This window comes from Pezoporus wallicus, unplaced genomic scaffold (genome assembly GCF_028554395.1).
Source record: "Pezoporus wallicus isolate ANWC-B61680 ecotype Strahan unplaced genomic scaffold, APGP_CSIRO_Pwel_v1 contig_6899, whole genome shotgun sequence".
Taxonomy (NCBI): Eukaryota; Metazoa; Chordata; class Aves; order Psittaciformes; family Psittacidae; genus Pezoporus; species Pezoporus wallicus.
In genome coordinates, this window is record NW_026638613.1 from 1,350,900 (window position 1) to 1,371,899 (window position 21,000).

The window sequence follows — 21,000 nt, forward strand, 5'->3', positions numbered from 1 at the left end:
CCATTCTTTTATTAGATGACAGCAAGTGAAGTTCATGCAGTTTCAGACAAAAGATTTCTGAACTAGGTATTTGTTTCCTTCACGCAAAATAATAGTTTTAAGCATTTTAGCTGTTAGCCTGAGAAAAGAAGCTGTGTCATTTTAATTTTCTTTAAATTCTGCTCCTCATGACAAACTAAACATGCCTTTCATGACTGTCAGAATATAGATTACCTCATCTACAGTGATAATGACTGACTGCTTTTCCTAAAAGGACACCCTTACATAGGAAAGAAACGAGACCAAAATGATGCACCAAGAAAATGCTGTTCAGGAGTCCGCTATAAAAGAGTTTCCACAAAGCTCCATAGGAAAAAGAAGAATGTGACCCAAAATTTAAACATGCATAGAAGAGCTGAGGGAGAAGACAGTTTGTACAGCCTTTAAAAAGTTTGCTTAATATTGAGCTGAACTCAGTAGTTCATAGGAACATAGAGAATATACAGAACATCACATAATACTAATGGTGACGGCATGCAGACACCAAAATTGTCAAAATTTGCAACCTGCATAATACCTTTGGTTGAATTGCTCCAACGGTTACCTTCAGAATAATGGGATAATGTCAACAGATTGACGCATGAACCGCCTGCACCAGATCCAAAAACAGTTATTCTTAATGGGTCACCACCAAAGAACCCAATATTTTCACTAGTCCATCGCAAAGCTTGTATTAGATCAAGGAGGCCATAATTTCCTTTTGCTGCTTGGTCCCCAGTGCTCAAAAATCCTGTGAACATAAATGAAAAAGGAAAAGGTTAGCAAGTGCACTTCTGAGTAATCCTGTTGCAATCTTCTAAGTAAGATTTCAAATACATATGCCATTAAATATTATACAACTATATAATTTTCCACATTCATTGGACAATAATTTGCAATTTTTCACTCTTCCTGAAACAAATTATTTGGTATTCACACTTCTGGCCATCACATATATATGAATGTAAGAAAGATGAAGATACACCCCAGGCAAAATACTCCTCTAAGTCTTAACAGGTCACAATGTATTACTCCCAAAGAATTCATTCTGATTGTACCAAGTTTAAGAGTAAAGGTTTAGCAAATAGACATGGTGCGTCATTTTGCAAGTGATTTGGTCATCTCTGTATTGCACTTTCATACTTAGAAGCAGCCATGAGCTTTGTGCTTGCCTGAGAGGGAAAGCTTCTCTGTAAACTGTGTTAGGGTATGTCCCAGCAACACACTCTTTTCCTTTTTTCTTCCCCCAAAATGCAGCTTATGTCACGAGATAAGCTGGGTTGAATGTGAGCAGCTCTCAGCTCCCTGAGCTCTGTCTCATAGTCATTAACCTGAGTTAACTGAATCTACATTAAATGGATAAAGACAATTTAAGCTGTTTATATGACTCTCAACTTCAAAAGATAAGAGCTCAGGGGTAATCCAGAGAGTGGAAGAATCAGTCTGTTTTATTCATACTGAAAAAAAAAAATGGCGGAACTTGTCATGCGCAGGAACGACTATTTTATACTTCCAGCAGTACCCTTGTAGTATTGCTGTTACTTTTGTCATTAGAGCCTACTGACTCTAAAGGTGGACAATAAAACCTTTGAAGAAAATCTCTGTTGATAAAAGACATTGCTTTGCTTTCTTGCTTTTGGATCACACTTGTTGACATTTCCAATTTTCTCAGCTTAATAAACAAATGTTTAAACGACACCAGCATTATGAAATAGCCCAGCACCTCCATACGTGTATCAAACCGATTTAATGCTCACTAAATCGACAGTGCAACTGTTTTTCAGAACATACTTTGTAGAGAAATGCAACCATTACAATAATTATTTCCACATTAATTAGATACTAGTGGGTCTTCTAGTCTCATCAAAGTTCTACTGATTTAACTCTCTTGAGTGCAGCCAGCCTCCTCAAAAGAAGTTTACAGGAGTTTTTCAGACAAATGGCTCTCAGAGGAGTCCTACTGTTTTGTTATGATAATAAAAGCAGCTTCTGAGACATTTCTAAAGACAGACACGTGCATATTCATATATAAAGTGAGGATTTAACAAGAATACAGATTTGGTGCATCTGTGTGCCTATATTCATGCATATAATGAACATGTAATTTGCTATTTTATTAATATGTTGATTTGACTTCTAATGGCAAGCTTACATTTGGTATTCTGTTGTATGTATAGACATTTACACTAGCAGACCTTCACTGTAAACTGCAGTGAAAGCTAACTGGCCTTGCTGCCTTCATAGTTGAGCTGGGCTCTGTTTAGGGCAAGCAGCTTTGTTTGTGTAGGTCAATCCTGAGTTTTGTTACCATGGAGAGGGAACAGAAAAGTGGCATAAGGTGCCAGGCCAGCAATTCTCCCACTTCCAGACCTAATGGATCAAGTCTAATGGGCATAGTTCATTCACTGTAGCCATAAAAAACGTTACTCTGATACCGGACTTTAAAATAACTGCTATTCTACAACTAAAACAAGCCACATTTACTACTTAACTGCATAAAAAAAGCAAAGTAGCATCACTACCACAGAAGAAAATACCACTTTTATATTCATGGAAAACCCAGAAAGGAAATAAAAAATATAATTAATTGAGTCTCATTTTATTATTAGAGCTCATCACTGAATTGGGCTTAATATAATGTTATTTTACTCTGCTTCACTCTACTTCATTTTCTTCTGTGTAGCCAGAGTGACTGGTGTGCATGCCTGTGTGAAAGGATGGTCCCAGTTTAATTCTTCCCACACAGAAGCATTGGTTTCTGTGTTCACACTCCAGCAAAATGCTGTTTCCCATAAATAGTTTTAAGGACACAGAGAGATACGTCTTTTAATCACAAATTAATGAAAGATTCCTAATCATTCTCACTGTCTTCATCAGTATGCTTGAAGTTAAGGTATGGTACCAGTGACTGTAACAAAATTAAAGTGTAGGAATTAATATGAAATACGTAGGAATATGTATGAAATATGTAGGAATTTATATGATCCTGTGGCTGCCCATGCTGGGAAAGTCTTTCCCTATGTTTGCATAAGTATATGACTGTGAAAAATCAGTGACAAATCAGTTCATCATAATAAGCACATAAGTGACTGCACTTATTTAAGGGATTAGAAGAATGATTGACATTGGTGGTCCTGGAAACACAGGCAGAAATGAGATGAAAGCAGTACAGCAGTTACCAAAACTTTGCCCTAGACTTGCTTTGTTTTTTCCCCTTTCCCTGGCTTGCAGACTCCTTGAGCTTGTGCAGGATCTGCTCTCTGCAGAGCTACAGTGTTGATTCAGAAAGATCCTGTAGATTTCTCAAAGTGACTCTAAGGGGTTTATTAGGAAAACAGATGTTAGGGTATAGTTGAGACATAGTGATCGCTATTGGGAGAACTGGCTACCCTGGATTTCGAGAAGGCTGAGGTTCTGAATGACTTCTTTGCCTTGGTCCTCACAGGCAAAGGATCTGACCGCACCACCCAAGACTTGGAAGGCAGATACAGGAACTGTGAGAATGAAGACCTTTGGCCCACTGTAGGAGAGGATCTGGTCTGAGACCATCTTAAAAACCTGAACGTACACAAGTCCATGGGACCTGATGAAATCCATCTGTGGGTCCTGAAAGAGCCGGCGAATGAAGTTGCTGAGCCACTGTCCATCGTATTTGAGAAATCATGGCAGTCAGGTGAAGTTTTCCCACTACTGGAAAAAGGGAAATATAACCCCCATTTTCAAGAAGGAGAAAATGGACGACCCGGGGAATTACAGACCAGTCAGTCTCACCTCTGTGCCTGCCAAAATCTTGGAGCAGATTCTCCTGGAAGGCATGCTAAGGCACATGAAAATCAACAAGGTGCTTGGTGACAGCCAGCATGGCTTCACTAAGGGGAAATCCTGCCTGATAAATTTGGTCACTTTCTGTGATGGGGCTACAGAACTGATGGACAGGGGTAGAACAGTTGATGTCATCTACCTGGACTTGTGCAAAGCATTTGACACTGTCCTGCATGACATCCTTGTCTCTAAATTGGAGAGACATCAATTTGATGGATGGACCACTCGGTGGATAAAGAACTGGCTGGATGGCTGCACGCAAAGAGTTGTGGTCAATGTCTGGCTGGAGACCAATAATGAGTGGTGTCCCTCAGGGATCGGTGTTGGGGCTGGTGTTGGGACTGGTCTTGTTCAACATCTTTGTCAGTGACATGGACAGTGGGATTGAGTGTGCCCTCAGCAAGTTTGCCAATGACACCAAGCTGTGTGGTTCGGTTGATACGCTGGAGGGAAGGAATGCCATCCAGAGGGACCTTAACACTCTTGTGAGGTGGGCTGATGCCAACCTCATGAGGTTTAACCATGCCAAGTGCAAGGTCCTACACCTGGGTCAGAGCAATCCCAGGCACAGCTACAGGCTGGGCAAAGAAGAGATTCAGAGCAGCCCTGCGGAGAAGGACTTGGGGGTGCTGGTCAATGAGAAAATGAACATGAGCCGGCTTCAGTGTGCGCTCAAAGCCCAGAAAGCCAACTGTATCCTGGGCTGCATCAAAATATGCTTCCAGTATAGGTTGGGGAACGACCTGTTAGAGAGCAGTGTAGGGGAGCGGGACCTGGGGGTCCTAGTGGACGACAGGATGACCATGAGCCAACACTGTGCCCTTGTGGCTAAGAAGGCCAATGGCATCCTGGGGTGTATTAGAAGGGCGGTGGTTAGTAGGTCGAGAGAGGTCCTCCTTCCCCTCTACTTTGCCCTGGTGAGACCGCATCTGGAGTATTGTGTCCAGTTCTGGGCCCCTCAGTTCAAGAAGGACAGGGAGCTGCTGGAGAGAGTCCAGCGCAGGGCAACGAAGATGATTAAGGGAGTGGAGCATCTCCCTTATGAGGAAAGACTGAGGGAGCTGGGTCTCTATAGTTTGGAGAAGAGGAGACTGAGGGGTGACCTTATCAGTGTCTATAAATATATAAAGGGGGAGTGTCACGAGGACGGAGCCAGGCTCTACTCAGTGGCAAACAATTATAAGACAAGGGGTAATGGGTACAAACTGGAACACAAGAGGTTCCACTTAAACTTGAGAAGAAACTTCTTCTCAATGAGGGTGACGGAACACTGGAACAGGCTGCCCAGGGAGGTTGTGGAGTCTCCTTCCCTGGAGACATTCAAAACCCGCCTGGACGCATTCCTGTGTAACATTATCTAGGTGTTCCTGCTCCGGCAGGGGGATTGGACTAGATGATCTTCCGAGGTCCCTTCCAATCTCTAACATACTGTGATACTGTGATACTGTGATACTGTGTAAAAGGAGAGTGACCAGCAGGTTGAAGGAGGTGATCCTGCACCTCCGCTCTCGTGAGACCTCACCTGGAGCATTGTGTGCAGTTCTGGTGTCCTCAACATAAAAAGGACATGGAACTGTTGGAACAAGTCCAGAGAAGGGCCACGAGGATGATCAGGGGACTGGAGCACCTCCTGTATGAAGACAGGCTGAGGAAGTTGGAGCTGCTCAGCCTGGAGAAGAGAAGGCTGCGTGGAGACCTCGTAGCAGCCTTCCAGTATCTGAAGGGGGCCTATAGGGATGCTGGGGAGGGACTCTTCATTAGGGACTGTAGTGATAGGACAAGGGGTAATGGGTTAAAACTTAAACAGGGGAAGTTTAGATTGGATTTAAGGAAGAAATTCTTTCCTGTTAGGGTGGTGAGGCACTGGACTGGGTTTGCCCAGGGAGGTTGTGAATGCTCCATCCCTGGTGGTGTTCAAGGCCAGCTTGGATGAAGCCTTGGATGACATGGTTTAGTATGAAGTGTCCCTGCCCATGGCAGGGGTGTTGGAACTAGATGATCTTAAGGTCCTTCCCAGCCCTAACTATTCTATGATACTATGATTCTATGAAGGAAAAAAAAAATGCTAACACAAACTTTCTGAGAAATTTGTTTTCCTTACTCTGTATAATACACAGCTAAGTGGGAAGCAAGTAAGCCTTTGACTGGAAAATTAACATTAGAATTACAGGTAAAGCCTTAGGACAAACCCCTTCTCAGGAATGAGCTCACATCAAGTCCCAGCACTTGATGGGGAAATCTGAAATCCTTGGTAAACTATAAATATATTCCTACAAGAATCTTAAAGAATCGTTGTGAAAAGGATCTTAAAAACAGAGCAAAAGAGGAAATGTCTCCTGTTGCTAAAAGCAGACATCAGGAACCTTGCATTCAATTCAGGGAATGTGCCAGAAGGGGGAGCTTTCAGTTTATTAAAAAAAAAAAAAAAAAAAAAAAAGGGATGTATTAGGAATATTCTTCTCATTCATCTATATTAGACAAATTATGACTTGTGTCCAGAGCAACAGCTCTGATGCTAAAGAAATATCTCACGCCTCCTCAGCAAGAACCACATTGGCTGACTTCCATATCTACACAAGATAGATGATGATTGATGTTGACTTTCATGACATGAAACATTTCTATCTCATTTTTCAGAACCATAAGAAGCCTGTTAATATCACCACCTGTTCATGCCTTTTTTCTTCCATGCAGTAATATCAGCATGGCTTAGTAGCACTCATAATGTCATGAAATCAGAGACAGGACTGATAAAATAGTTGAGGTTTTTCTTTTCAGTTTGTGGGTTTGTTGTTTTGGTTTTTTTTTTGAGGAGTGCCTCAATACAGATAAACTCATCTAACCAAACACCTGCAGAGAAATACTTTAACACACAGCAGCATACCTCTCTGTAGGTCTGTGGGTACAAGTACTTATTCCTATTTATCACTTGGTTAAAAGAGAGATTGCAACAATATGTTTTGTCTTTATCACAAGAGGAGTTTTCAGTATGTAATTAATATAGATTCCATACACTACTATGCATTTCTGTCACTCTATCTAGATATTAAGCTAGCAATTTTGAGCCACAGAGGGGAACCTGCTGTTGCTGAAAAGGGCCAGTGCGGCTGAAAGCCTGTCTGTTTTTAAACTGTATCAGGTAGTTTATTAAAATAAATTATCTTTTTCTGCAGTTGCTGTCTTCTTATTATCCTTGGATTGCCATCTGACCAAGAACGCTGCTGTCATATGTCACCACCTTTTCCTCATGAGAAAAATTGAAGCAAATTATTTATTTTAGGTATTCAAAAAAAAAATTTGAAAAAAAAAGGCTTATTTTTGCATTATTCTCAAAATAGGTAAGATTGAGTTAATTTTGTTCCATAATTAAGTCCTTCTACTGTAAATATTCCAATCATCAGCTGAATAATTGCTATTTTATAATTCTGAATGGAGAGGTTATCTCTTACTTTTATCTCCTCCAAAGGAGCAGACTCTAATAGAATTATGGAAGTGAGGATGTGGTCTTTTGTGAGTTTAAGAAAGAGATTTATTAAGCTCATTTGGACCATTTCTCTGTTACATGTCTGTTAGTAAAATAGGCAGCGTTTGCCACAACCAAGCCCTCTATTTTGAGTTAAGGTAAATTTTAATGCTTTATAGGTTTATCTGCCTGAGTAACGATTTCTGCTTGCCATTCAGACAAATATTTTTTTTCTACTATGATTCCAGCATTTTCACAGTATCACAGTATGTTAGAGATTGGAAGGGACCTCGAAAGATCATCTAGTCCAATCCCCCTGCCGGAGCAGGAACACCTAGATAATGTTACACAGGAATGTGTCCAGGCGGGTTTTGAATGTCTCCAGGGAAGGAGACTCCACAACCTAAATATTGGGCAGCCTGTTCCAGTGTTCCGTCACCCTCACTGAGAAGAAGTTTCTTCTCAAGTTTAAGTGGAACCTCTTGTGTTCCAGTTTGTACCCATTACCCCTTGTCCTATCATTGTTTGCCACTGAGTAGAGCCTGGCTCCGTCCTCGTGACACTCCCCCTTTATATATTTATAGACACTGATAAGGTCACCCCTCAGTCTCCTCTTCTCCAAACTATAGAGACCCAGCTCCCTCAGTCTTTCCTCATAAGGGAGATGCTCCACTCCCTTAATCATCTTAGTTGCCCTGCGCTGGACTCTCTCCAGCAGCTCCCTGTCCTTCTTGAACTGAGGGGCCCAGAACTGGACACAGTACTCCAGATGCGGTCTCACCAGGTCAGAGTAGAGCGGAAGGAGGACCTCTCTCGACCTACTAACCACCGCCCTTCTAATACACCCCAGGATGCCATTGGCCTTCTTAGCCACAAGGGCACAGTGTTGGCTCATGGTCATCCTGTCGTCCACTAGGACCCCCAGGTCCCTCTCCCCTACACTGCTCTCTAACAGGTCATTCCCCAACCTATACTGGAACCTGGGGTTGTTCCTGCCCAGATGCAGGACTCTACACTTTCCCTTGTTATATTTCATCAAGTTACTCCCTGCCCAACTCTCCAGCCTGTCCAGGTCTCGCTGGATGGCAGCACAGCCTTCTGGCGTATCAGCCACTCCTCCCAGCTTAGTGTCATCAGCAAACTTGCTGATAGTACACTCAATTCCCTCATCTAAATCATTGATGAATATATTAAATAATACCGGTCCCAGTACTGACCCTTGAGGCACTCCACTAGTTACAGGCCTCCAACTAGACTCAGCCCCATAGACTACAACTCTCTGGCTTCTCTCCTTCAGCCAGTTCGCAGTCCACCTCACTACCTGATCATCCAGTCCACACTTCCTCATTTTAGCCGTGAGGATGCTGTGGGAGACCGTGTCAAATGCTTTGCTGAAAGAGTAAATATTTCAAAAAATTTTGAAAGAGTAAATAAAAGATAGCGAGTTGTGAAACTTTAAATATTTAAATATTTAAAAAAAAAACCCACCTTCATAGATTGAATTATTTTAAGCTCTGGCCTAATTTGAGCATTCAAATTCATGCAGAGGGGAAGGCCAAGACAGAACTTTTCCTAACGTAATGGACTGGTACAACTTGGTGAGGCAGTAAAAGACCAGGTGCAGGCTAGTGGGTATGAAAGTGCCATTTCACATCACAGAGAACCAAACCTTCCTTCTGATGCGTTCTGTCCATGTAAGTGTTTCATAACGCGGCAGCCATTGTGGCTGGATGAAAGTAAGGGGCAGAATGTCTTGTTCAAAAAAATAAAAATATCTGCCTGCGAGAAAATACAAAGCAACAAATGCTACTCTAAAAATAAACCACAAGAACTTATAAAAACTGGTCTGATGTGCCTAAAAGGGTTTTTTCAAAGAGCTGTGCTACTGAAAGAGTAACACTTCAGGCTTTAATACTACCCACCTGTTCAGGCATGTGTTATAATAATTTAGCTATGTTTCCAGTTACAATTCCGTATGTAGTCAAATGTGATTTTTTATTTTGTTAAAGGCAAATGTTAAATTGTACAAGTATAAATGCATCAATGCATAGTGAAAGAATGCAAGACATGTTTTGAGGGAAGAATTTATATTCCTTCTGGATTGCTAGTTCCTTGGTTAGGACTTTAGTTTGACATCCTTCATTAATACTGAATGGTAATTGCCACATACAGAAAATTTCAGTTGCCCTTTAAACTATACCCACTCAGTTAGAAATGTGAGCAAGATAAGCAAATTTTAAGCAATATGGTTAAAATTAAAGAGCACATTTATTTTCATCTCAGACATTTCTCTTGAATTTGCATTGGCTAATAATCTGAATGAATTATGTGGGCAACAGCGCTGTGAACATGTGATATTCATGAAGCAGAGGATAGTGCTCCTCACTTTGCTGACCAGCACATCCTAATATTAATAGCATATTTTAGTAACGGATAAGGGGTAAGGTGACTAAAAGGACTAGGAACTCCCATAAGGAAGATACAGGATAATATAAACTATTCAGTGCAAGAAAAGTATTCCTTTCTAGACATCTGTAATATATCTCTGCTCAAGAATCAGACAAATCAAGTCTTCTGAAAGAGCTGCTCAATAAGGATTTTTGTACCAAACTCTCTTGATATACAAAAAGAGTAACTGCAACATTAGCAAAGTATTCATCTGCTCCTGTAGCTTTCTGCCACACACATATTAATGATTTCAGAAGCGCAAAATTTTAGCATAGGTCCATGAGATTTGAAAAGTATCATGCTACATAATTATGCACTCTTTCTTGTCTGTTTAAGATTACAGATCCATAGAATCATGGATTTGTTTAGGTTGGAAAACATCCGTAAGATCATAGAGTCCAACCATTAACACAGTACTGCCAAGTCCAGCACTAAACCCTGTTCCTAAGTGCCATATCTGTGTGTCTTTTAAATGCCTCCAGGGATGGTGACTCCACCACCTCCCTGGGCAGCCTGGTCCAATGTTTGGTAACCCTTTCAGGAAAGGAATTTTTCCTAATATTCAATCTAAACCTCCCCTGGCACAACTTGAGGCCATTTCCTCTTGTCTTATTGCTTGTTACCAATCAAACCAACACCCACCTCTCTCAATCCTCCCTTCAGGTAGCTGTAAAGAGTGATAAGGTCTCCCCTGAGCCTCCTTTTCTCCAGCCTAAACAACCGTGGTTCCCTCAGCTGCTCCTCATAAGACTTGTGCTCCAGACCCTTCACCAGCTTCGTTGCCCTTCTTTGGACACACTCCAGCACCTCAATTTCTTTCTTGTAGTGACCAAAACTGACCACAGTATTCTACATACAGCCCCATCAGTGCTGAGTACAGGGGGATGATTATAGATGATCATGTATAGAAGGCAAATTAATGTGTCAGAATCTTTGCAGGTGTACTTTTAAACAATTAGAAAACAAATGTTCTGTTGCAAAATATTTGTTAACAGATGTACATTGTCAGGTTGGACAGTGCTCTGAGCAACCTGATCTAGTTGAACATGCCCCTGCTCTCTGCAGGTGGTTTGGACTAGCTAACCTTTAAATGTTCTTTCCAACTCAAACCATTCTACAAGTCTGTGATTCTATATGTTATACGAACATATTTGCAAACAATTCAGTTTTCACGTCATAAAGTTAAGTGACTGGTCACATTAATTGTTCAAAAATGTATACTTTCTGATGCTGTTCCATAAACTTTATAAAATAAAATTCTAAAATAAGGACAAGTATCTTCCATGCAGATAGCCTAAACTGAATTTTTCAGCTCACAGCTCTGTCTTGGGATGTGTTAGGCTTGTGTTTCTGCAGTGATCAAGTTGTGACTATCAAAAGACCTGAATGTGACACGTAACAGTGCCCTGGTGAGTGCCAGAAAGAGTTCTGATATAAGGCCAGTTTAATTGCAAATGTTCTCTAGAGCTGTGGTTTGTTTTTTTTTCTAAGACCCTTATAGAATGAAAATCCATCCATTCAGTATAGCTAGACTATATGGCTCACTTAATAAGAACACCTCAGAAACAGAAAAGTTTCTTGTGCATAGTTGTTCCCACTATTCACATAACCTCAGTCACTTGGAAAAACTTAGGAAACAGCTCAACTACTTAACTGTCTTAATTAGGCTGTGTTACTGTAAGAACAGTACCTCAAGGTTAAGTGTATGAACAACAAATCGTGCTGCAAGTAATGCGAAACAGCTACAGTAATTCATTAACTGATAAAACTCTAAAGTGGTGCATCTGTGAAGTAGAATTGCTTAAAAATACCAACAGTACCAACTCTACTGACCAATGCTATTGCCCTAGAAGTTACTTTTGGCGATTCCCATCCATTTAACCAAAGTAAACAATTTACAGAATTGAATCAGTAAATATAAGAACTTGTAACTATATCCTTTGGAATTCTAAAAGTATATATGGAAAAAAGCTCTGATGTGCTTCTTCAGCATTGCTATTTGACTGTTGGAATTTTTAACATTCCTCCCAGAATACCAAATCCCTCTAATTAACATTATTGAAATTGCTGGAACCTACAAAAAGGCTGGCCTTTCTTTGTGGCTTTTTGAAACAATGGGAGTTTTCACTTCTTTGCATTTTCTTGGTTTCTTCTCCTGTGAGAGGACAAACTGACACTGCAAGTTACAGAAGTCCCTTGCAGCTGTTTCAGTCTGGCATCTGTCACTTGAGAGTGCTGATGAGTTACAGAAAACTTACACAGGAGGACTGCAAACAAATGTAGTGTCTCACACTAGAGCACTTAATTCCATTGTCAAAGATGTACTAGTACAACTTCACTGGGTGCAATGCAGCCCAGAGCAAGCTAACCCTCAGTCTTTTTCCAAAACACAGTTTCTCTTTCACAGGCTATATCAAAGTTCTTTAAATGACAAAAAAAAAAAAAAAGTGCAGATGAAGCCAGTTTTTTTCCTATCCTGGAAAGACTACCCTCAACCATTACAGAAGGAAGATGCTTAGATTTGCTATGACATTCTCGGCAAGTATCCCATAGGCTGAAACAGGCTGAGATTATAATTTCTAGCATTTTCTGAGTCTGCGAGAAGAGGATGACTGACTGCCTTTAAAGTTTCAGTAAAGAAATGATAAAAGTTTGAGTGTGTTTTCAAAATCTTTAGCTGCCTGTCCTTTACATGGCCAATGGCTATCTTCCATTCTGCCTTGTCTGTTATGTCAGGAAAGTTATGAGAAGTATCTAAAATTCTGGGTATTTTCTATATGTGAGACACTGAATCACTCCCCGTGACTACCCCATGCTTGCACAAGGGGTCAGGGTTTGGGGCAGACCCACACAATGAAGCAAGTCAATGTTTGTAAAGCACCTTGCTGGCCATTTTCTTTGCCTGCAGCACAGCACGTCACGGTGTTGTTTCTCTCCAGCTCTCCTGACCCATATGTTAAGTGTGACTGGTTAGTGGGTCACAGCTCCTGCAGTGTGTGGCGGGTTGTCAGACGTGGGACAATGACAAGAATACAAAAAGTCAGCTGTTTGTTACAGTACTGTCAGCTGCAGAGACAAGATTCACAGAAGCAATTCTCTAAGCTCAGGCAGCAGAATTGGTATCAAGGTGGGAAGCGTAAACTGATCCTTTGCTCGGCAGGCAGTTATTGCAGCCAATGTTTTGGCTTCAATACCAGAAAAAAGGGGCTTTAGCTCCCTTCTGCTTGTCAGACCCCTACTCAAAGTACAACACAGCCAGTCCCAAATGGTTACTCTCTACTAGTCCAGGTTGCTCAAAGCTCCATCCAACCTGGCCTTGAACACTTCGAGGGGTGAGGCAGCCACAACTTCTCTGGCCAACCTGTTCTGGTGCCTCATCATTCTCACAGTAAAGAATCTTTTCCTTATATCTAATCTAAACCTATCCTCTTTCAGAATAAAGCCATTCTCCCTTGTCTTATTTCCACACATCCTTATAAAAAGTTTCTCTCCAGATTTCTTGTAGGCCCTTTAGATACCAGTAGGCTGCTATAAGGTCTCCCCAGACATACTTTGAAAGAATTGCATAAGGAATAAGGCTACTTCACTAGCAGTGACCTTTAATACTGATTTCTGGATATGCTGCAAAAGGAGGAGGCTAGTCTAGTCTCAGAAATACAGATGCAGAAACTAATTGTACAGGATTTTATGTAATATGTGCTGACACATATCAGAAAGTAGAAGTATGCCTTAAGAATTCATGAATGACATTTGGCACAGGTGGACACAAAAGACAGCTGGAGTATGTTTGATTTGATTGTCTCTTTTTCTTCTTTAAAAACACAGGGAAAAAAAAAGATGGAGTTTGCTACAGAAAAGAGCAGGTACCTTTGATTATTTTAGTTTTTGAAAAAATCAGCAATTCTGCCATCAACTGAGCATATGTGCCTTCCACAAGGTAAAAACCACAGTTACCAGTACACTGCTCAGTCATGTTCTAGGGCAATAGAACTTCGAGTTTGAAGTATTTTTAATTTGCATACAAACTTTCCACAGGAACAATGCTTTTATGAACCACCATCTCTGAGTAACAAAAAATATAAATAAAATCAATAGTCCCTAAAAGACAGCATAGGTAAAATCAAATCTTATTATAAAACTCAGAATAATAAAAATCAAACCCACACTGATCCTTCCAAATATACTCAGCCAAAATCCAAATGATACGGACTACATGAAAGAACAGAGAAGTCCATAACCAAAGCCATAACTTGACTTTCCTACTTGGCAGAAGAAAGTGATGCCCTGAGGGAGAGATTCTTGTCTTCACCAGGACTGAGTGCACAGCTGTTTCAGAACGACATACTTCAAGTAGTGCAATATGCGAAAATTAAGCAGCCCATAGCACATTGTGTCAAGTATCTGTCCTTCACTGTGGTCTTTCAGCATCCTCATTTTCAGTAGGAAGATCAGAAACAAAGCATCAAGATACACTAGTGTTTTATGTGATAAGCCATAATTTTTAACTTGGATGATACAATTAAAGACAGCAGCTACAAACCTGGAAAAAAATATAGTGGAGAGTTAACAAATATCAACGTTTTAATGTGCAAGACTTTAAAAGTCAAAATTGACCCATTAAAAAAGTCTGCTTTCCATTTTCTTTCAAGATTTGGGTAAAATGAGCTCATTATCTCAAGACAGCCCAGAAAATCTCTCTACCCAATATATTTGAGAAATTTTTGCTATATTATGAGCAGTGTAATAATGCAGCTACTTAGAACTACATACAGTCCAGATTCAGCTTTCAAAAGCCTCTTTTAGGTAATACATTTCAATTGATTGTTATGTGTCAGAGAACACTTTTTCTAACTTAGACCTGGAAATCATCTTTGCTGCATAATGGTTGTATGTTAGTATATATTTTCAGTAATACCATTCAGTTTTTCAGAATTTTGAATATGTATGTGGATGAGAGAAAGGATGGGTTTAATTTCACTAGAAAGGAAAATATGCATTGGAAAATATGCATTGGAAAATACCCCCCCCCCCCCCCCCCCCCCCCCCCCCCCCCATGATTATGAGTTCCATTGACAGGGCAGAACCCTAATTTTTGATACTTCTTCACAGTATTAAGATTTCCAATGAGGGTCCAATCAATGCTAATATATATTCTATGAGCTGATGAAAGGAATGTCTGAAATCTTTATGTAAAACTATATATGCAAATAACTAGTTAGAAGCCTATCAGCTATTTGAAAGTGCAATCTTTCAATCAGAACACAGAAATTATGGTGCTAATTTACTGTGAACTCAAATATTCTTATTTGAAAATAAAAAGAAAAGATTAACCATTGGACCAATTTCCCAAGAACTGTATTCAGTATGTCATCACTTGCATTTTTAAATCAGAACTGGATACTTTCTAAAAATATGTCACTGTTAGGATAAAATTTATTTCAGGAAAGTTTTATGAACAGTATAATACAGGTAGAGGTGATACCAGATAATCACAAAAATGCCTCTTTGCTTTTGAATGTGTGAGCTAAACAACATATGAGACTTCAATCATCAAGATTTGACTTCTGTAGCCTGATCAGTGCAGAGAGACCCTTTAAACGTACTTGAAATTTAAATAAACTTTGAGAAAGCCTGAGAAATAAAACTTTTCTATCCTGCTCCTTTCTCTTTTCCTCTGCCTTTCCTTGTCCCTTCCCTTATCTAAAACCTTAAATCTTATTTAATCAGTATCAACATTACTCTTTGAGTTCTGTTATTCATGTGAATTTATATATGTTCACTATGCTCTTTGAAATATACCTGGGGGCACACAATCAATTTATTGTTTGACAAGTCCTCCTGAGTACTTGGTAATATTTTTACCCCTGTGATAACAATCTGCCATGCTCTCTACAGACGCTACGTGGTTGACCAGCTCCTTGATCTATCTGTGATATCACATCCCCATCTGTTTTCTTGCTGCGATAAAATATGCAATGGTAGCAAAGCAATCAGAAAGATGACATTCTGCTCTGTCTCTTTAAAAAACTAGAGGCATATTTGTCTTACTGAAGACACTTTATTTGTGGCTATCTTAGCCTACATGGAAAAATGACTTCTGGTAAGACAAAGTAAGTAGAAAAAACAGCAACACAGTTTCAGTTTGAATTGTAAAGTGAGGCATGTTGGAGGACACCATAACACCACCACAACTGTAGCACATCAGGTTTTATATATATATATATATATATATATATATATATATATATCCGCTTGAAATTGCAGCTGCCGTTTTGTGTTTATGAAGACAGAAATGCTGATTCTATTCTTACTCCGAAAAAAGGACTTGTCCAACAGCAAGAAAGCTAAGAAATATAGCAGGTTTTCAACTTATACTTGTGGACCTCTAAAACTCTGTGGATTACTTCTCAGGGGCCAAAGATCACTAAGAAAAGCAAACCAATTAACAGCACACACAAACATACTTTATGACCATCTGAGCCACTAAGGAAAACTCAGAGAGGTCTGTAACAAAAATATGCTGCAAACAACTATCTTCATATATAGGCTTGTGCTAGCAAGATTCTTATACAGTTTTTAATGCTATTGACTGAACGCCAGAAACATTTGTAAGAGCATATATGCCAGACAGAGACATTAAATCTGAGTTCCTGGTAAATATCTAAGAGTTCTGGTAAAATGTGAACGAAGAATTAAACTGCATCACCATATGCCTCTTACTTTCATACATGGCATCCTGCCTCTCCTAGCACAATTCTTGCTTTCTGCTGTACCTGAAATTTCCTGTTCCATAGGAGATGCTTTATCTCTTCACAATGATTTTACTGCATTGCAACGCACATTTTTTTTCTCTTAAATGCAGAGAGCTGAAGAAAAGTCACAAACAGGATGAGGGTTGCTGTTACAAAGATGGCAACTGCCATTTACCAAAAAAAAAAAAAAGATGGCTATTAAGCTATTCCTCCCCAGCACAGTCCTGAGGGATTTGGCCACTGCTGACTGTACAGCTGTTAAACAAAACAGTAGGACATAAAAGATACGTATTAGTATCTAGATCACACACACAACTCCTGTGTATTTCTTCAGGGCAGTCTTAAAAAAAACCTGGTCATATGCATATCCCCTATCTTTTCTAGCAACAATTTAAATAAATACAAGATGTCAAAGAAATGTCCTTAGTCCAAGGAAAAGGGAGGGAAAAAAGCCTCAAATCCACCCTAACTTCAGGCTAGAATCGCTGTAGCTCCATCTATTGCAGTTTCACATTGGTGCACTTCAATTAAGGCATAATAAGAGTGCAAAGCAATTTGTTTTTATAGATTAGATGTCATCTGTAAAAAACTGCCAATTAACTCAAAGTAGGCTTTTGGACTACCAGAAGAACAAACCTAGTACTCTGAGTTTCACTTTTCAGTTAGCACCTTGATACCACATAAGCAAAGCTGAAATATCTTTATTAAAAGGTATTAGTAAGAAATAGTTTATACATGTGAGCACATGCAGACACATGCTATCAGCTTAACTAAATGAAGTTTCATTCACTAATTAAGTCCCAACACAAAAATGCTTGGACTGTTTCCAGTAATGATCTCAAAAGTTTATTCAGTTGCTGAAAGACAACTTTTTAACTTTATTTTGTTGCAATTAAAAAAAATCTTTCAAGGATTGACTGATGCAGTCTCAACTAAATGCAGAGCTCTAGTTTTCTTTAAGATGTTGGATCCTTTCACTCCACTCTGTAATATCAAATACATTAACACTACACCATATCCATCTACGGATGGACCATGCTCATTGCTCTTCTAAAGCTAACTAATTCTAGTGAAGTCAAGAAAACTTACCAGTTCGAACCAATCAAGGGTGTGATTCCAGGCCCTTAATCTTTTGAGATATATGAAAGCATGACATTCATCAGTGCACTCATAGACACTGCATCAAATACATGGCATTAACAAAGTGGCTAAACTAAGTGATAGTTAATGGGTAGCAGAAAATAATTAATTATGTGAGATGACTGGAAGATGAAATAAGATTCTGGAAATCTTTGAGAGAAAAATGTGTCTACATATGCCACCCAGCTTCCAATAATTGATACTGCTCTAATTTAAAAATTCCTGCAACAGATACAGTGAAAGAAAACCAGAGTCCAGCTGAGGTAAATATACTGTTAAAGATGCTAACTTTGCATTGACTGTCCCTATATTCAGTCCACAGCAGGAAGCCAGGTATTCGACATTTCCTAGCTGGGCAGTATCACGTAACAGCCTCATCTAGCATGGCTAGTTTCACCTTTTTGCCATAAGAATACAGAAACCTGGGAAGTAGCAAAGTGAGGAGAATAAAACCAACAAAACCTACATTATTTCATGTTTCTGTCCAGTATTTTAAAATCTAACACTTTTTCTGAAAGCTAGTTTAAAATTATAAAGTAACACTTTGATACAATACAAGTACACGGTCTTGAGTGTGAGGATTCTTTTACGGGGAGGATACTCTTCAGTTACTCACATTTGGATGAAATTAGGTGTCTTGAAACTTACAAAACCCACTTATAGCAAAACTGAGAGAAGGAACGTGAGTCAGAGGTCACAGGGAACAAATTCTCAGCCCTGAGCAAGGATTGAATTTATACAAAATGGTCACGTCTAACAAAACAGTGCTCAGAAGAGGACAGGAATGTCAAGCACTTCTATAAGGCAGCTAAGAAACATTATGAGAGAGAAGCTCGCTCAGAGGCATCAGTTCTCTATTTTGGCTGTTACAATTCTTATAGCTTACTACAAAGTGAACTAATATGTGCAGTATTCACACAGTAAGTAAAATGCTCTGATTTGTTTTTAACACTTAACCAAATAGTACAGGTTTTAAAGGCACTTAGCCTCAGATGAGTTGGAAAATCTAATCTGTGCTAATTTTCCCCAAAACAGATGGTGCATGAATTAAACTGTGTAGACCCTTTTAAGCTTCCATTTTCACTAGATCCCTTTTGGGATAACTAATGTTCATTTCTAAGAGCTCTATTCTCCTGCACTTATTTCTCTTAAATAACTGAAAACAGCCTCCTTAATTGTATACGAAGATACACTCAATGGAAGGTATATCTCCTTCAAGAGATTATGCTACATATGCAAAGCTTGTCACTTAAACCTAGTATTTTTTGCACGGCCAGTAGAATGGTATCTGTGTTATTTACAAAGCGGAAATGTTTAATCCAGTCCAGGGAATATCATTAACTATGAAAAACAAATAAAGCCAGGACTATGCCACTAAACTTCTTTCATGTACTTCACTTGAAGGCAGGAGATATCAACTCACAGGACTAAAGACCAACTTATCTGAAAATGAAGATCACAGACAGCAGGCATTAACAGGTGATTATTGCTGTTGTTTAGTATTGTATATTGAAGATCTTTTTCAAGCACATGCTTGCCTTTAAAATACCAGTGTGGATACTCTTTTAACATACTGCATAATGTAGGCTGGGTGCTAACTGATTACAAAGATTAAGTTTTACTAGATTTTGCTCAACAGACCCCAAATCTCAAGCAACACAGAATCAGAATAGTTAGGGTTGGAGAGGACCTTAAGATCATCTAGTTCCAACCCCCATGCCATGGGCAGGGGCACCTCACCCTAGACCATGTGTCCCAAGGCCTTGTCCAGCCTGGCCTTGCATACTGCCAGGGATGGAGAGTCACCACTTCTTTGGGCAACCCATTCCAGTGCCTCACCACCCTCACAGTAAAGAACAACTTCTTATATCTAACCTGAACTTCCCCTGTTTAAGTTTAAACCCATTACATCTTGTCCTATCACTACAGTCCCTGATGAAGAGTCCCTCTCCAGTATCTGGTAACATCCTGACAAAGTTATTGAATGTAAAGCACATCTACTGATTGCAGCAGATTGCATTCTCGGTATGCTTGAGATTTGTAAGAAAATGTATTTATACTGAACATTAAGTCTGCTGACTCGGAGGATTGTTTCAGTTAACAAAGCATCTCTGATACTGCAACACAGAATCACATCCCATTTTGGGCAATGTACTTCTAGCAAAATACCAACTGTTTTCAGCAGAGGATCGGTGTGATGCAATGAGTTGATGTGATGGCTTGATTAATCTTTATATGATTTCTCAGCTTCTAATGTAACATGCATAACTTTATATCTGTAGTTGATGGTGTAGAACATCACTTGACAGTTAAAGTACTTGTGTTTTTATTCTTTACTCATGAGACAGTTACTGAAGAAAGTTCATCTCGTTTGTTAACTTTTGAAAACGTATATATATGGCTTACATTGTTTCCCTGTGTTGCTATGGTGTCTGATTCATTCTAAATCATTTTTAAATACTGCTGTGCACTGCCCCAAATACTGTTTCACTCCATGTATACATCATAGTCAACAACGTGCTGAATCTCACACTAAAAGTAGCTGAACAAAAATAATGCTGTGCAAGGTTTGAAAAATAGTTACTTAATACAGTAAATCACTTCCTGATAGCTGTTGGGAACCAGCCATGGAGGACAGTATAGGTTGGGGAACGACCTGTTAGAGAGCAGTGTAGGGGAGAGGGACCTGGGGGTCCTAGTGGACGACAGGATGACCATGAGCCAACACTGTGCCCTTGTGGCTAAGAAGGCCAATGGCATCCTGGGGTGTATTAGAAGGGCGGTGGTTAGTAGGTCGAGAGAGGTCCTCCTTCCCCTCTACTCTGCCCTGGTGAGACCCCATCTGGAATATTGTGTCCAGTTCTGGGCCCCTCAGTTCAAGAAGGACAGGGAGCGGCTGGAGAGAGTCCAGCGCAGGACAACTAAGATGATTAAGGGAGTGGAGCATCTCCCTTATGAGGAAAGACTGAGGGAACTGGGTCTCTATGGTTTAGAGAAGAGGAGACTGAGAGGTGACCTTATTAGTGTATATAAATATATAAAGGGGGAGTGTCACGAGGATGGAGCCAGGCTCTACTCAGTGGCAAACAATGATAGGACAAGGGGTAATGGGTACAAACTGGAACACAAGAGGTTCCACTTAAACTTGAGAAGAAACTTCTCCTCAGTGAGGGCGATGGAACACTGGAACAGGCTGCCCAGGGAGGTTGTGGAGTCTCCTTCCCTGGAGACATTCAAAACCCGCCTGGACACATTCCTGTGTAACATTATCTAGGTGTTCCTGCTCCGGCAGGGGGATTGGACTAGATGATCTTTTGAGGTCCCTTCCAATCTCTAGCATACTGTGATACTGTGACA

The 21,000-nt window shown here is 39.9% G+C and overlaps 1 protein-coding gene across 9 annotated transcripts in view; it reads right to left on the reverse strand.

Moving 5' to 3' along the window:
- The window catches only part of NLGN1 (neuroligin 1), a 475,678-nt gene that overhangs the window by 10,021 nt on the left and 444,657 nt on the right, over positions 1-21,000 (reverse strand). For 6 of the 9 annotated variants that reach the window (XM_057411582.1, XM_057411581.1, XM_057411584.1 and 3 more), the window contains one exon: positions 557-769. In XM_057411582.1, the coding sequence (XP_057267565.1) occupies positions 557-769 (213 nt within the window). The remainder of the gene's footprint in view (positions 1-556; positions 770-21,000) is intronic. The other 3 variants (XM_057411583.1, XM_057411587.1, XM_057411585.1) reach the window with 1 other exon arrangement.